This window comes from Microcebus murinus, chromosome 4 (genome assembly GCF_040939455.1).
Source record: "Microcebus murinus isolate Inina chromosome 4, M.murinus_Inina_mat1.0, whole genome shotgun sequence".
Lineage (NCBI taxonomy): Eukaryota > Metazoa > Chordata > Mammalia > Primates > Cheirogaleidae > Microcebus > Microcebus murinus.
Window position 1 is genome coordinate 32609308 of NC_134107.1, and position 19023 is coordinate 32628330.

Here is a 19023-nt window from a genome sequence, read left to right on the forward strand (position 1 = left end):
TGGAGGAATCAAGGGCACCTAGTATGGTCCAGAGGATTAAAGCCTAATCTGACTCAGTAGAAGTGATGGTAAGTGAAATCTGAAGAATAAAGAGGTGAAGGAAGAATAATTCAACAGAGGGAAGATGAAAGATTGGAGGCAAGAAAAAAGTATATGTATTTAAGGAATTTAAAGATGGACCTCAAGTATTGGCCACAATGAGGGAAGAAGGGCAGGAGAAATATAATTTTGGTTGCAGTAAATTTTAGAAAAACATTTTCACCATGTCTTTTATATTTTATTCTGTCTTAAGTGATTTTTGTTGTTGCCTTATTCTAAATACTTTAAGGAGTTAAATCAAAGGAAAATATTTACTTTGGGTGAAAATATTAAACTCATCAAACATCATAAGTAGATTTTGTGTAAAACACAAATTATTTTAGTAAAGCAATTTCTTGACTCCTGATTAACATCACAAAATGGATAGAGTTTAACAATAGATCAACTAGTAATTGTATCCTCCTTTAATTTGAAACCAGTCAGCCATAAATTATTCATTCTAGCTGAAGAACAGATATATACATAACCTAAAATGATCAATAACTGAGATCATTTTGACTTCACTTTGGAATATGCTTTTCAATTTTCATTTAATTGTGGGTATTTCTGGAATCTAGGAATTTCACTTAAAGCTAAGCCACAGAAAAGGGGCAATCCATAGTACTAACTAAATCTTGCAACCCATCCCATGCTGGGAACTGAAAGCATATTTTAGGCCAACATCAAGACTTAGGAGAGAGTAGGTTATAAGTTTTCTTTACACTTTTCCATATGTTTCAATTTTTCTAATGAACATGAATATCTTATTTTTCTCATAATGAAATATTTGTATTTGGAAAACAAAAGAGTAGAAGTATCCTTTTTCACATCTTCTTGGAGAAGGAGCAGGTTAAATAATTGAGTTTAGAGAGCTTCTCTGAGATACAAAATATATTTAAAAAATAGAACTAGACAGTAACAAAATATTAACAAAGCAGTTTAGTATAAGTGCTATCATTTAGGTTGCAATATAGATAACTTGCATGACTATTTTCTAAACTATTTTGTGGAAAATACTAAAATGAAAAGCAATTTCAGCAACTGATGGAGAAAACAGTGTTTTTACAAAATTAAAAAATTTTTTTCAGACCTTCCTGTAGTGAAAAATATTTTTTGATAGAACATTAAATATTCACTTTCTAACTGTATAAAATAAAGGAATGAAAAGTCAGTGCTTTTACAATCAAAACTAACCACAAGATAGCAAATATATTATCTTCACTTGAAATAATATTTTCTAATATTATATGAAATTATACATTATAAGGCAGAATATTATTCAGAAAATTGAAGGACCAGTCAGGAAAAACTTTTCTTTTTAACCTATTCAATACTTATAATAGATAACACAAATACTGACTTAAAATAATCATCTGACATAATAATGGGTGAGCCTTATACCAGTTATATCTTATAACTTTGTTTAGTTATAAGATGATGTCAGTATGTGAAGAATCTAAAACATGATGATGCTTTTGGCTGTGCAACACCTCAGTTTTCAAGTCTGGAAAAAAACAAAACCAACCAAAAAAACCCCAAACTTGTGATGTTGTTGTTTAAAAAATTGTTTTCATTTTAATGATCTGAGTTAGTAACAAACAAATATACAAAATTGTCTTTCACATTTTCATACATTGTATTATGGACCAATTGAAAACTCTGGACTACAAATGCAGGTTTCTTTAGATCCTTAACTTCAATTATTGTCACTTATAAATAAAGGTGATTTGTGAAAACATGCATTTGTGAACACAGATGCCAAAAATTGTACATGTAAGTTAATGCACAACCAATAGTGTACATTGTTCATTTGAGCAGTTATGTGCCAAGTCCACTGACACAGAAGTAGTTATCCTGGATATTTCGCTCTTTTTGAAAAGTATTTTTGAGAAACAGATGGAAATACAGTTTAAAACAAAAATTGTATTCTACAAATACAATGAAATTTGCAACTTGCACATTTGAAGCAACTTTTAGGAAAGTTGCTTCAATAACCCTGCTGCTATACTGGTTTTATAGGAATATCTCCAAAGTCATCGGTTGGAATATAGCTGCATTAAAGAAAATAAATATGTTTATTAGAAGGAAAATTATGCCTAAAAATGAGGAAAGCTTTGAAAACAGTCCTAATGCATGAGTCCATCTATATATTTTCAAGTTTTAGAGATGTAAAGAATTTAGAATTTTAAAAGTAATCTGAAAATTTTGCAAGCCATTTTAAAATAAGATTTTTCAATCTTATCAATGTTTCCTATTTGATAGTGTAATAGAAAAATGAACAGTTTCTAGTGTTGACTTACTGTAATAACTCATAAATCATTATAATTTGACTTAATTAGAAGATTAAATAAGTGGAAATTGGATTATAATGAAAGTGACAAGGAGGCCCCTTCTCCAATCACTCATCCAAACTAGTAATACAAACCATCACAAAAGGATTTCTTACATTAAATTACTTCCAGATCTCTATAGGTAAGAAAATCGAATCTTTCTTAAACATATTCTCCTGGGCCATGGCAACATGTGCTTTACCTCTTTAACTCTATCTACAACCTAACGTTATTTCTATATTATAAATTTCAAACTCCCTGGCAAGGCATATAAATGCTAATCACTAAGTATTTACAGTCATGCGCCGCATAACGACTTTTCAGTCAGTGACAGACCTGTATATATGGTCCCATAAGATTATAATACTGTATTTTTACTGTGCCTTTTCTATGTTTAGATATACAAATACTTGCCATTGTGCTACAATTGCCTACAGCACTCAGTAAAATAACATGGTATACAGGGTTGTAGCCTAGAAGCAATAGGCTAGCCTAGGGGTATAGTAGGCTCTACCACCTAGGATTGTTAACTACCCTCTATGATGTTTGCACAATGATGACTTTGCCTTGGGGTGAATTTCTCAGAATGTATCCCTGTTATTAAGCGACACATGACTGTATTTAACTTCATACAAAGAGAGGACTCAGGTATGGTTCTCATAATAATATTCCCACTTTTCTCTAAGGCCTGGGGTTGACGTTTTTGCCTATGTTACATGGATCAAACGAGAGAAGATGATGTATCTAAATAATAGAGTCTCTCTGAGGCAGTAATGTAGATTTGGCCTCCCATATTATGAAAACACTTATTTTACTAACTAAAATGAATATAACTGCAAACAGCTTGAGGGCAACTGCGATTCAAAAGGAAATGGGTTATTTTCTATGGGAACCATTAGATTCACTTTAAGGAAACATTTTTGTTCTCCATGGGGCTTATGAAGAAAGTGTGGCTAGTGAATTCAAACATTTACTTCAAGAGCTACCTAAATGTAAGGCAGCTTTTAAAAATATTTAAACCCTCAATGACTCAGAAAAGTAAGCTGGGGGAATAACAAAAAGATATATACTTTTACAGCACTACATTAGGAGATGTAGTTCCCTACTTTGCATTTTGGAAATGAAAGATACCAATTGTGTCCAGAGTCAATATTATCAGAAAGAAATATGGCTGCTTCCTACTCTTCTCCACTCTTACAAAATTCATTTTATGATGCTCCCACTGACGATAATCTCTGCATCTCCCATATGAGTTAGGTAAAATGAATCTAATAGGTTACTTCTGTTTTTAAAATAAGCTGCCCAAACAGGTTCTAAAAAACTTTCAGAAATGGAACATTTAATTAACCCTTGAGAGAAACTTTCATTTTGAGTACCTAGTCTAATGGTAGGTACAGTATTAAGGATTATTGCTTTAAATAAGATAACCATCAGAAATAAATATGTAATCTTAACTCAAATATTCATTTGACACCCAATGCTACAATGTTTTATTCTCAAATCATGCGTTCTATTTAATTCTTTGCCAATTTACTGAGGTTTTAAGTATAAGAAGTTGGCCTGTTAACTGAAAATCAAGACAATAGCAATATCTACATAAGCGTGTCTTATTTGGGAATTGAGCAGTAACACTGCTTTCTTGATAGGACATAAGGCACTAAATGGTGGTAAAATAAACAAAAGTATGATGATTAACCGCTTCTTTACAATCCTAAAAAAGGAGATAGTTTAGAATGATACTAGTAAATATTTTTCTCAAACAAATAAGGCATCCTGTTGGCAAACGCAAATAAACCACAAGGTCATGTTGAACCTAATACATTCACTGTCTCAGCTAAACTACTTGAAACGTGAGCTATCAAACTTAAGAAAGCTACAATAGTGTGTATAAAGGTTGGAAAGGCACCAAAAGGAGAGCTCTACCACTTCCAGTTCTAAGAGTTAAGTTAACTGTGTTTAACACTGCATATAGTCTAATTATCAACTTTATTTTTCAAAAATGTGTAATGTAGTTAGATTTTTACCTTGACAGTTCATTTTGATCAAGTGCTAATTTAGTAAGAAACCTATTTTATGAATTAGAAAAGTACTGCAGTGTTTAACACAGCCCCATTTATAAAGCTAGACTAATTCTAGTACTGAATGCATATTCTGGATAACACTGAAGCAAATCTGTATGAACAAAAATGGTTACCTCAAGATAGAATTCACAATAGAAATTCAACATATAACTAAATAAGATTTACTGAAAATAATGAAAAGTGAAGTACAGATACATCAAACATAATTATAACCACATTTCCCTTGTGAAAAATACAACTATTAGTGAAATAAAATGTACAATTGAAAATTTTCCAAAGGAAAAAACACAGTATAAACGAAAATACTTTTCTTTGAGATAGGGAAAATAGTATGTCATTGTGTTTTTCATCGCATATAATTTGACACAAAAAGCAGTCATAGAATTGCACCAATTCCACATCCAGTTTCCTGAACATGTTAAGAGTAAAAGGAGTCCGTAAAGCAGAATGCAGCTTCAGAATTTTATATTTTAAATTGATGATATTCTCATACGGGATGTCACATCACACCAGATCTGCTTACATGACGTATTATACAATACTTTCGGTTCTGTGGCCAGACGGGAATACAAACATATGCTTTCTGCCACCTCTCTTTCATTCTGGTGTTTAGCCAGAGTCAGAAAAAAATAATCAAGTGACTTAAGTGTTATTTCTCTAGCAATAAAGAAAAATTCTATTTAGTGCATGCTTCATCGTTTGTCAAAAAACATTTCTGAAAATAAAACTCAGTTACTCAATGGTTTACAAAATAGAAAAATCATTCATTAGGATAAAAATGTGGTGGGATCTAGGTCCATTTCCAGAGGACTGGCTTCCTTGGCAGCACCACTGTCCTTTAGCAGAGGTCATGATGAAAATTCCACGATGGAAGCAGGCAGGCTGCAGCAGACCACTGCTTGACATCTGATTATCTTTGACCACCCCTCATCCGCCATTTCATTAGTGCCATATAAAAAAGACGGGATTTTTGTGGAAATGTTAGGAACATCTCTGCTGTACATGATTTAGAAGTTCTCCAAATTTTTCAAATAGGTCCTCCACCCATTTTACATTTTTCATACAAAGTTGAACAATTTCCTCCTGTCCTAAATCTTCATTTTTTTTCTGTACTGAAGAAATCTAAAATAAAGAAAATTGCAACATTAGCTTATACTTATCACTTTACACTGAAATTCTTCACAAGAGCTTACTCTTTCTATATCTTGAATGAAAAGAGGATTTATTAATTCACCTAAAAGTACTGATCTTTTATTTTTTTCTTAATTCCATCCATGGATAATGATTACTTCAGATAAATTTGGGTGAGATCTGCTCATCTCATCATTGGCTCCACAGGGGCAAAAAGGAAGGCTAGAAAAAGTGCTTCAGATTCTCTCAATTTCTTCCAATTGTGTGAAAAGCTGAATGACAAATTTTGGGGTCAATTCTGCATTTCAGAGCATAATAAAAAATAGTCAAAATTTTTTTTTCCTGTTTTCTTCTTTGTAGTGATGCAGTCTAGCTATTTTGCCCAGTCTGGTCTCCAACTTCTGGGCTCAAGTGATCCTCCACCTCAACCTCCCAAGCAGCTAGGACTACAGGGACAAGTCACCGTGCCTGGCTAGTCAACATATTTTGCTTCACCATCTTTGATTCTCCTTTGCTACATAAAGGTTAGATTTATGAACATCCTTCCATACCAGTCTATTGTCAAACACATTTGATATAGCCTTGTGCCAACTTAGCCCTCTGTTTTTTTTCTTGAGACAGAGTCTCGCTCTGTCGCCCAGGCTGAGTGCCATGGCGCCAGCCTAACTTACAGCAACCTCAAACTTCTGGGCTCAGGTAACCCTCCTGCCTCAGCCTCCCGAGTAGCTGGGACTACAGGAGCATGCCACAACACATGGCTAATTTTTTCTACATTTTTAGTAGAGACAGAGTCTCACTCTTGCTCAGGCTGGGTCTTGAATTCCTGAGCTCAAGCAATCCTCCCACCTCAGCCTCCCAGAGTGCTAGGATTACAGGTGTGAGCCACTTTGCCTGGCCAACTTAATCCTTTTTAATTAAAATGATAGTGCTAGTCAAATAAAGTAGTACTACCTACAACCATTTAACCTGAGAAAATTAATCCTTATATCTCACCCACAAAGTGGTATTGTTATCATACATAAAATTTTAACTTTCATTTTTCCATGTCAAGGCACAAAACCCCATTTGTCTGCAATTAAGTGGTATGAGGCCATTCTAGTGAGAAGACAGTGAAATATTAAAATAGCAACTGACTTGAATTAAAGCAGGATAATTATACATTATGAGAGAATAAAATGCAATAAAACATCATTTATTATTGCAATGTAAAGCAAGCACTAAGAGCTTAAAAACATTACCAATTATAGTTCCTACAAAAGGTTGTGAGTCTCGGATTAATCTGAGCACAAAACATAGCATGGAGACTCAGAACAATAAATCATCTAGACTATTTGCAAAATATCGTATAGGTAAAATATATACACACATATCTTACAATTATATTTAAAAACATTCAAAAATACTATGGCTGGAGTCTCTTTTAAGTTCAGAAAAACATACATTTCTCTTTTAAATAAATGACAAGAAATTACCTCATCCTTACATATCAGATAAACATGATATTTATAATGGTGCAGTGAATGATACAAAGCATACAACTGTATTTTCTCTGGATCAACAGAAAACTCCTACGAAAAGAAAAAAATTTATAGATATATTTCATGGAACATCTGAGCCAAGAACACTTTATAATAGATCAAAAGTCTCAATGGCAAATTAGGCTGTATTAATATTTTTATTCAAAATAAGAATTTAAATTGTATTTTAAAATCTTAATTCTTTTTCTTGAATATAAATATGCATTATTTGAAAAAAATTTAAACATTATAGAAAAATTCAAACAATAAACATATAGGATGACTTATAAAGTAAAAAGCTCCCTATAATCTCTTGCTTCAGAGATAAATGAGGCTAACAGCATGTTATATATTCTTTCATGTTTTCCCCCTAGGTATCACATATTAATAACACTAATTTTATAATGGGAAGGGAATCATACTATACATCTTGTCCTGCAACTTTTCTTCTTTTTCCAACTTGCTTTTTACCTAACTAAAAACTATCTTTCTATTTATTACATATATCTGTCCCTTCCTCACCATGAAATATAAATTACATAGTAAGGACTTTTAACTTGTATTGACTATTGTACCCCTAGTACTTAGAACTGTACTTGGCACACTTCAGGCACTCAAATAATTTTTTTGGAAAGAATGAAGAAATCTTTTAAAAAAGTATATAGTATTACATTGTGGCTCTTTATATATCCAGCCTCATACTGGTGGTACATAACTTGATGGCTCTTACAAACAATTCTGCAGTGACCAAAGGCATACATTTGTATACACTTGTGAATGTGTTTCTACAGAAAATGTAGTTTCTATGAAGCCAAACTGTTTTCTATAATTTACACTATGTTTGAAGGTGAGCAAACTCCAACTTTAATGACTTTGCAGATATGAAATAGATATGAATCTTTTTATGGATTCAATACATATCTGTGTGCATGTGTATCCAATTACAACTATGTGTATATATATATGTAATGCATGCTAATTAGCTTGAATTAGCAATTCCACAATGTTTACACATTTCAAAACAACATTTTGTATATTATAAATAAAATTTTTGTCAATTAAAAAACTATATACAAATATACAAACACAAACATGGGATGATTTCTTCCTATTAGTCTATTTAAGAATTTGTGACCACTTATTATATGCCAGATACTGTGCTAGGCACTGAAGAAAAACAATAAACAACACCGAGTTTCTGTTCCTCAAGCCAGAACTGTTTTTTCCTACCTGAAAACACTTTATGCTTAATAACAACACAGTAAAATATCTGCTTGTTTCAATGTTTTAAGTAGGAACTGCATTGACAAAAGGTATCATTACATTAATCAATATATACTTACTTGTGCAGATTTAGTGGTTGTTTTAGAAGTCCTTAGGGTTTTCTTATTATAAGCTTTGCCATTCATTTTGATTTTAGAAATAGCAGGTCCTCCGCTTTTTGCTTTAGAGTCTCGAGTAATTATTGTTAGTTCAGGAAAACTTTCCAAAGCATTCTTTAAAACAATGAAGCAAAATAATTGACACTAGAAGAAAACTAACTTAAACTACTTCCAGCTATTCAAAATTTACAAACACACACACAAACACATATATGCAGTGTGTGTGTGTGTAATAATGGGATGTATAAATATATACATATACACGTACATACACATGTATGTGGGGGTGATAAACAGGTACAAATTCTTTGTACCTACTCCTATCAAATGTGGAATTTTTTTTCGCATTCCTTGAACCTGGGCTAACCTTATAACCTGCTTATTTAAGCAACAGCACACCACACTGTAGAGATCCTGAACAAACAGAGAGTTCTTTCTATTAATAGTAATGCCTCTCTAGCTTCAAAGAAGGGGAAAAAGGGAATATATAAGTTTTATCAAAGCTCAATCACTTAAACCACTGTTAATCCCCTGAAATATGATTGAGCCCTGCTATGAAGAAGTCATCTGACCCTGGATGAAGATGAGGACAGAGAACAAGAAGCACTGCAATGCTTCTCTGGCTGCACCACTTCTCTTCCTTCTTTTAACTGCAGAAGTACTTGTGAGATAAGGTCTGAATAAAGAGCTTGTTGAGTTTTCTCACCACAATAACATAGTAATTAGCACTGATAATATAGTGGCCATGTGGTAAAACCAATTCCACTCCATTCTTTTCTTTTCTTTTTTTGAGACAGACTTTCCCTCTGTTGCCTGGGCCAGACCACAGTGGCGTCATTGTGGCTTACTACAAGTTCAAACTCCTGGGCTCTAGCAATCCTCCTGCCTCAGCCTCCTGAGTAGCTGGGACTACAGGTGCATGTCACCATCCCCGGCTAATTTTTCTATTCCACTATATTCTTTAAAAACCATTGGCATACTTATGCCCTTACCCAACTGGCAAGTCATCCTGACATGAAAAGTTACAAAATGAATGATACATACAGCTAAGTTTAACTACTTTGGTTGTAGCTTTATAAAATTAAGTTCAGCTGCTAACATGGTTTATTATTTTGACAGTAAAAGAGTTGATATGCTCCCACATTTATGATTCAGAATAACAGTACTCATATGATAAGCTCAACTGTTTTATAAATTGTTACCACCTTTAAAGCCACTCTTTGTCAAACCCTTACACTGTTTCCAAGCACCTGTATTGTGACCCTGAAAACAGTACATTTTAAAAAAATAGATAACCTAATTTTTTCTTAGTATGAGTATGAGGGAACTAAATTTCATTTGATAGAAATAGTAAAATTTTTGGCATTTCCTACCAGAGTAAGGTATTATCAATTTCTAGCCTTATTACATTCTCAGATTATTTGTGCTTTTCACATGTCTAGGCTTGAAAAATTTTGGATGCAGAATTACTATTTACAACAAATGGAATATAAAAGACTAAAAATGGACTCTAAATTTGGAAACAATGAACACCCTAGGTCAGTGGAGACAAAAAGATAAAATTTAAATCTTTCCAATAAGCACAAGATTCCTAAGATGATCTCAAGTATATGGATTTCAGAGAAGACAGAGCATCATTAACTTCAAAAGGCTTCAGGACTCACTCCTAAAATTACCAAGATCATCAAGGGAAATCAAGCTAATTATTTCTAAAGAACAGAAAATCTTTCTTAATCTACTATTTGTAATACTTTACTTCAAATTATTCTAAAATTCAATACTATGTAATTTGGCTTTGAAAGGCAAATTGCTTTATATGAAAATTATCAGAATAACTTTATAAAATTAGAAAGAAATTTTTTTCCTGTGAAAATTATATGAAAATTAATTTTTCAGTTCATCATAAGCTATTGCAAAAGCTTTAAATATCTATTGAGCCTATTAAATTCCAACTGGTGAGTTAATTTGATTTTTTTTTTTTTTTTGAGACAGTCTCACTCTGTTGCTCAGGCTAGAGTGCCGTGGCATCTGCCTAGCTCACAACAATCTCAGACTCCTGAGCTCCAATGATCCTTCTGCCTCAGCCTCTCAAGTAGCTGGGACTACAGGCATGCGCCACCATGCCTGCCTAATTTTTTTTTCTATATATTTTTAGTTGGCCAATTAATTTCTTTCTATTTTTTAGTAGAGACAGGGTCTCACTTTTGCTCAGGCTGGTTTCAAACTCCTTGGTGAGTTTATTTTAATAGATGTTATTGGAGAACTGGTTTGATATTTCTAAAATAATTAGCTAAGACTGATTATTTTTAAGAGTTAGTAAATCTTTAGAAAACATATATCTAAAAATGTTCCCTCATTTCCAGAAAATATGGTATTTCCCAAGAGAATATTTCACTTGAAGGCAGCAGTTAGGTAAAAAATAATGGACAAAGAAAGAATCAGAAGACCCAAATTCTTAGTCCTAGACTTTTTACCTGCTTCTGAAATTGTTTTCCCTTCAAGTGCATGGCAGTGAAGAATACATGACTACTAGTACAGTTTACTGTCTTTTTACTTTGGCCTCAATTGTCACCTAATTTAAATGAAGTCAATATTTACTTTTATGTGGAATTCACATAAAATAGAGATATAAAAAAGCTATACAGGCCGGGCACAGTGGCTCACGCCTGTAATCCTAGCTCTCTGGGAGGCCGAGGCGGGCGGATTGCTCGAGGTCAGGAGTTCAAAACCAGCCTGAGCAAGAGCGAGACCCCGTCTCTACTATAAATAGAAAGAAATTAATTGGGCAACTGATATATATATAAAAAATTAGCCAGGCATGATGGCACATGCCTGTAGTCCCAGCTACTCGGGAGGCTGAGGCAGTAGGATAGCTTGAGCCTAGGAGTTTGAGGTTGCTGTGAACTAGGCTGACGCCATGGCACTCACTCTAGCCTGTACAACAAAGCGAGACTCTGTTTCAAAAAAAAAAAAAAAAAGTATCAAATTATAATATTGTCACCATTAATTACAATTGATCTTAGCCAAAAGGCCGAGAAATGATTTAAAAAATATTACTCAGGGTAGATAAACTCAAATGATTCTAGGTGTGGTGATGTTATACTTTGAATAAGAAAAACTAGAAATTTTTTGACTAATAAGTTGCCACTATAATAAATTTTCTGAGTTTTGATGAACTTTTTTGGTATACTTCTGATAACACCAAAACCAATAAATACTGCCAAAATATATTAACTCATAAAATTTTATGTACCTCCTACTGTTATATGAAAATAAAATTTTCCTCAATTATTGGGTAAAACAGGTAAGGGAATTTTAATAACTTCAGTAAGAAAAGGCTAATTTTTTTTATTTTTTAAATTATATATTTTAAATATTAATAATTTTCTATCTTTTTTTTCTCTAACATGGTAAACGGTATCTGAAGTCAGAAAAGGCTAATTTTAATCATACATGAAATGTGAAAATGTTGAAGATTTAAAAGAAAAGTAAGATTTGAATATGATAGTTTTAGAAAACATTTGGAAATTATTTTATAGAATGAATAACAAATATATATAAATGCTTTAAAAACGAATTTAAGAAGAGAAAAGCAAATGATTGGCACTGAAAAGACAAGCTAAACAAGACTCACAATGAATAAAAGCCAAATGTTTGTTAGGCAAAAAAAATTATAAAAGAATGACTTTCATAAATTTTGCTTCCTATTATACTTAAGACTATGATTGCCACTGAGTTTTATTAATAAATCATTGAAGGAAATACCTTGAATGATTGATCCAAATGAAGATTCAAAAGAAGTCTCTTTCGGTTATCATTTAGCATGCCATCTATTTTTTTCATATGAGGTAAAAGTAGCTCATCTGAAACAATATTATAATTTAATAGGATAAACTGTAAACATAAAAACTTATAAAAATCCAACTTTTCTCAAAATATTTATACATTAAAAAACATTAAATTCATTGGATTATGTAAAGCATTGCTTGCAAAAAAACTGGACATGAAACTTTCTGAACAAAAGCTAACTTGAAAAGTATATTTGTAATAGCAAGTGAGAAAAAGATAGCTTAGTATTATGATAGGAGGTACTCTGTACTAGGGTCAAAAGTCCTGGGTTTTAAGCTGAACTAGAACTGATGGATGAACTAGAACTGGATTTTACCTGAACTAGAATTGATGGGTGGCAGCTATGTGGTCAATGGGCAAATAGCCTAATTTCTCCAGACTTCATTTACCATCGGAACAATCTGAATACCCAGTGTATTTACAAAATATAAACTGATCCAATATCAAATTTTATAAAACACTGAGTATGATGACCAAGGGATATTCTTAATTCACTGTGATTTGAAGCAAAAAAAAATTAGGGGAAGAAAAATGATCAAAACCCAGTGTCAAAAATGTATGAGTGAAAATAGTTATTTTAGAACAGGGGAGAGTAAAATTATACCAAAGATTCCTACTTGAAGCTTTTTGCTTCCTATTTTACCTGTCTGAAATTTAAGCTCTTTTAAGAAAAGCACTTTTGGAGTATAAGTTTTAGTGCTGCATTATATATTTTAGATTATTAGACTTTTAAAAAATTTATCAGAATAATTTTTATATTTCATAATGCTAATTGACTTTAATGACTTTTCTGAAAAAATACATAAAATCTTCAGAATCTAGGTTACAAATTTCATAGCTAAATAAAATGACTGTTTACATATCTGCAATACAAATACAAGCATAGTAACCTGGGAAAGAATGCTTCTATTGGAGGAAAACGTCCTTAGTGAGGAGCACTTTCTAAGGTTGCTGCAACACACCTGATAGTTTAAATGTATCTGTGTAGTAGTGACTAAATCTATTCAAACACTATATTTCCATTTCATAAAAACAAGTTTTAAATATTTGTCAATATTATTTAAATATAACCTTTTAAATTTCTTTCCTCCCCTTATACTAAATGGAGAAAAATTAGAAAATACTGATAAGCAATAGAAAAATTTTCTACATATAACTACCTAGAAAAGACAATTACAAAGAGATATATATTTTATGATACAAGGAGTTCTGATTGAGAGAGAAAACACTTATCCGGGTCACGGCACCAAAAAAAAAAAGATGGGGTCTCACTATGTTGCCCAAGATGGAGTGCAGTGGCTATTATTCACAGGTGAGATCCCATGACTGATCAGCATGGGAGTTTTGACCTGCTTCATTTCCAACATGGGCTGGTTCATAGCTCCTTAGGTAACCTGGTGGTCCCCTGCTCCTGGGATAACTGAGTTTTAATCATGGTTCTTCAACCTCTAACTTGTTCTCTAACTTTAAGAAATACATCTAATCTTAATTAATCTCTTTCTAAAATGACTGAGATACAGATTACGGTCTCCGATTATATGGTAAGAAAAGCACCAGACTAGAAATTATAAGACTTTGGATTTTAATCCAGATCTCTGCTAATTACAAATTATAAATCCTTAAGCAAGTCTCTTTGCCTCTCTGAGCCAGTCTTTATTCATAAAATGGCTAAGTTGATTTGAAGCTAAAATAGAATAATATGTGTATAAATATGTGGAAATAATAGAACAATATATAGTCATGTGCTGCATAATGACATGTGAGCATTTCAGGCAACACCTGACCCAGAGTATGAGTATTCCCATAAAATTATAATACAACATTAGTACTGTACCTTTTCCATTTATTAATTTATTTATTTTGAGACAAGAGTCTCGCTCAGCTGTCTGGGCTAGAGTGTCGTGCCATCAGCCTAGTTCACAGAAAGCTCAACTCCTGGGCTCAAGGAATCCTGCTGTCTCAGCCTCCTGAGTAGCTGGGACTACAGGCCCATGCCACCATGCCCAGCTAGTTTTTTCTATTTTTAGTAGAGATGGGGTCTCACTCTTGCTCAGGCCAGTCTCGTACTCCTGAGCTCAAGTGATCCTCCTGCCTTGGCCTCCCAGAATGCTATGACTTTTCTATCTTTAAACATGGTTACATAGATGAATATTTACCAGGTGTTAAAGCTGCCTGGAGTATTCAGTACAGTAACATGCTGTATAGGTTTGTAGCCTCGGAGCCAGAGGTTAGGTGTGTAGGCTATACCATCTAGGTTTGTATAAGTATACTCTATGAATTAGCATGACAAAAAAATCACCTCATGACACATTTCTTAGAATGTGTCCCCATCATTAAGTGATGAATGACTATATTATCAGGCATTACTGTTTAAGTGTATTGTTAATGACTACTCTCTTTAATGACTAATATCTTTTGATCTTATACCTGTATACATCATTTTGATAGAAAAACATTAAAGGAAACTGGCTCATTAATCCTTTCTTTTACTTGGCTTTGGTGAATGATATAATAACTGAAGGGTAAATATTACTGAGCAATGTTAGATCTATGGATTGTGCCAGTTTATTTCATTTGATTTCATCCCTACTTTACAATAAGAAAAAATTAATAAAGGAAGAGTAAAAGGAATATTAATTGCTATAATTCAATACATACATTATTTTAATGCTAATGGATTAAAATAATTTCTCTGTGATTTATCCTTTACTACAGATACAAATATACAATTTTAATTTTTATACCATTATCATCTGACTCATCTTTCCAATAACTGGAGAACAGAATATAGTGACATACAGATCTTGCATATAATACAGTTTGTGTAATACTATGAGGATGACATATATTCTAGAATTGAAAGAAACTGATGAGCAGCTATATACTTTTTCTATGAGTAGAAAGCAATAAAAATACTTTCAATATAAAGTTGTTCAAATATTCAGATAATGCATGAAACGACCATTTTACAGAATTAAGATGTTATGTATTTACCTGACAATTTATGAGTATATATTACAGCAGCAATATATAAACATGTAACAGGTAAGAATTTTTTAAAAAACATCCAGAAAGCACTACCAAGAAAATACTACTTAGCAGACTGTACCATTGCTCTTCTCTAAGGCTTGCATTGTGTCAGGGTCCAAGGCAATGCTAACAAGCAATTCCATGTAGCTCTTAAAGGTTTCCTTCATTGCTCTTGTGTTCAAAAAGCGAGTGACAAAGGGAGCTGGAGGATCAAATTCTGGGAGGGAGAAAAGATGAAATATTAAATTTTCCTTCCTGACAACTTTAAAAACACTTTTCCCTATAACAAGAGCCTATAAGCAGATGAAAGACTGTAGATACAGTTTCTTCAAATTCAAAGCTTTTTCACCCTACCTGTAACAATACCCCAAGTAAGAGATTCTCAAAGCTGGTTTGCACATCACAATCACTGGAGAGCTTTTTAAAAAATAAAACAAGAAACCAGATTGCCAGAATTACTAAGATAGAATCTTTGGTAGTGATGATGAAGCTTAAATATTATCCTTATAAAAGCTTCCTGGGTGCTTCTGAAACACAATACCAGCCCAGCACATGGAAATGTAGGCTGGGTAGAAACCTATTAATATTTCTCTTTGCCTGGGCCCTACCACAGACACCTGGTCCCAGGTAATCCTATTCTAATCTTGATTGTCTCCCTATGGTTAAGCAGTAAAGAAACCAGAATACATCTAATGTATGAATTAACATATAGATTTCTTTTTCATTTCTGCACTTGAATTACCATAAAGTATGTCCGTGACATATTTTTTAAAACTTTAATGTAAATGTACCAGTGCACAGAGGAAATTCGCTCAAATTCAATGGCAAGAAAAGCAAGATTAGAAGTTTGTCTCAGCCAGGTGTGGTGGCTCATGCCTGTAATCCTAGCACTCTGGGAGGCTGAGGTGGGAGGATTGCTTGAGGTCAGGAGGTCAAGACCAGCTTGAACAAGAGAGAGACCCCGTCTCTATTAAAAACAGAAAAAAATTAGCTGGGCATGGAGGCGTGCACCTATAAATCCCAGCTACTCGGGAGGCTAAGGCAGGAGAATCGCTTAAGCCCAAGAGTTTGAGGTTGCTGTCAGCTAGGTTGATGCCATAGCACTCTAGCCCAGGTGACAAAGTGAGACTCTATCTCAAAAAAGAAAAAAGTTTGTCTCAATTTTGACTTTTTGCATTGAAATATATAACCAAATCATACCCTTTAATAGTTCTTAGAGTACGGTCTATGGACCCCTGGCAGGCTCCCAAGACCCTTTCAATGGTCTCTGATATCAAAGCTATTTTCATAATAATATTAAGAGATTATGTACCTTTTCCACCATGTTGACATTTGCAAAACTAATATTGGGTAGAACTGCTGGTGCTTAGCAGGAATTAAGACAGTGCCACAAAACCATATAAGTAGTTATATACGATGGCATGACTTTGTCATGTCACTGCTGTGGATTTATAGGGAAAAATAAAACAAGTCTTACTTAAGAATAGTCCCTGATGTAGCAGTAAAAATTATTATTTAAATCTCTACTCTTCAGTAAATGTTTTTTTAATATTCTGTGTGATGAAGTAGGAGGTACACATAAAGCACTTCTGCTATACGTATGATGGTTATTGCCAGGAAGAGCATCCATACAATTGTTTCAGTTATAAGATAAACCATTTCCCCCCATGGAATACCACTTTTATTTGAAAGAATGACTGACAGATACATTATGCCTATTCAGACTTGGGTATTAAAATTTAAGTGGGGGCCGGGTGAGGTGACTCACACCTGTAATCCTAGTACTCTGGGAGGCAAGACAGAGGCCTGCTTGAGGCCAGGAGTTCAAGACCAGCCTGAGCAAGAGCGACACCCCATCTCTATTAAAAATAGAAAAAAATTAGGCCTGTTGAGGTGGCTTACGACTGTAATCCTAGCACTTTGGGAGGCCGAGGTGGGAGACCAATGGAGGTCAGGAATTTGAGACCTGTTTGAGTGAAACCCCATCTCTAAAAAATTAGAAAAATTATCTGGGCATGATAGCATGCCTGTAGTCTCAGCTACTGGGGAGGCTGAGGCAGGAGGATCATTTGAGCCAAGGAGTTTGAGTTTGCTGTGAGCTACAATGATGCCATTGTACTCCAGCCAGGGCAACAGAGCAAGACTCTGCTTTAAAAAGAAAAGAAAAAAAAGTGAAAAAGAAAATCTATAGAAGAAGAAGAAATATTTATAACTCATATCTCTCATAAGAATTTAATATCCACAATGTATAAAGAACTCACAATTTAACAACAAAAACCAAACAATCCAATTAAAAAACAGGCAATGGATTGGAATAGACATTTCTCCAAAGATATACAAATGGCCAATAAGCACATGAAAAAATGCTCAACATCATTAGTCATTATGAAATGACTTCACACTTTCTAGGATGGCTTTAATGAACAAAAACAAAAAGAAACCAGAAAATAACAAGTGTTACCAAGGATGTGAAGAAATGAGAACCCTCATGCTTTCTTGGTGAGAAAGTAATATAGTGCAGCTACCCGAAACACTGAAACCAGGAACTCAGATACTTGATGCCAATTTTCATTACAGTAATTACAACTACCCAAAGATGGAAAAAACCCAAGTGTCCATCAATAGCTGAAAGGATAAATAAAATGTGATATTAACAAACAATGGAATATTATTCACCCATGAAAGGAATGAAGTTCTCATACATGCCACAACATGGATGAACCTTGAAAACATTTTGCTAAGTGAAAGAAGCCAGACACAAAAGAACACATATGATTCTACTTATATGAGATACTTAGAACAGGCAAATTCATAGAGACAGATAATAGATTGGAGGTTACCAGCAGCCAGAGGGAGAAGAATGGGAAATTATTGCTCAATAATTATATAGTTTCTGTTTGGGGTGATAAAATTTTAGAAGTAGTGTTGAGAGTTGTATAATAATGTGAATATAATTAATGCTACTGAGTTGTACAGTTAAAAATGGTTAAAATGGCAAATTTTATGTTACATATATTTAACCAAAATTTATTAAAATGTGAAAAAAAGTATAAAATCTGGGAAAATCTGTATCACTGAGCTAATATTTTCACATGACCAATGAGTGATATTATAAAACCATGCATGGATGAGAGATATTCAAAGAACAAAATCAATAGATTTTAATGTAACAGAGCATGAAAATTCAAGAAACAACTACTTATCAAGTTTTGAGTATCAAGAATATCAGGCCAGGTGCGGTGGCTCATATCTGTAATCCTAGTATTCTGGGAGGCCAAGGCAGGAGGATCGCTTGAGCTCAGAAATTTGAGACAAGGCTGAGCAAGAGTGAGACCCTGTCTCTACTAAAAAAAAAATAAGAAAAATTAGCTGGGTGTGGTGGCATGGGCCTATAGTCCTAGCTACTTGGGAGGCTGAGGCAGGAGGATTGTTTGAGGTTGCTGTGAGCTAGGCTGAAGCCACGGGACTCTACTCAGGGCAACAGAGTGAGACTCAGTCTTGAAAAAAAAATCCATAATTATATGAAAAGGCACTCTAAATTCTCCTCGTTCTCAACTACATATCTATGTGGATATTCCCTAATATACTTTAACCAAAATAACATAATAACAAACTGAATATAGGA

General features: G+C 33.5%; 1 protein-coding gene across 2 annotated transcripts in view; it reads right to left on the reverse strand.

Annotated features, from left to right (window-relative positions):
* Positions 1-4638: 4638 nt before the first annotated feature.
* QSER1 (glutamine and serine rich 1) overlaps positions 4639-19023 on the reverse strand; it is a 51698-nt gene continuing 37313 nt past the window's right edge. The window contains exons 8-12 of one of the 2 annotated variants that reach the window (XM_020286525.2): positions 15478-15615; positions 12285-12382; positions 8481-8633; positions 7093-7188; positions 4639-5611 (exon numbers count right to left, since the gene is read on the reverse strand). In XM_020286525.2, the coding sequence (XP_020142114.2) occupies positions 5471-5611; positions 7093-7188; positions 8481-8633; positions 12285-12382; positions 15478-15615 (626 nt within the window). In that variant the 3' untranslated portion in view covers positions 4639-5470. Of the gene's footprint in view, positions 5612-5723; positions 7189-8480; positions 8634-12284; positions 12383-15477; positions 15616-19023 lie in introns of both variants that reach the window. The other variant, XR_012918949.1, reaches the window with a different exon arrangement.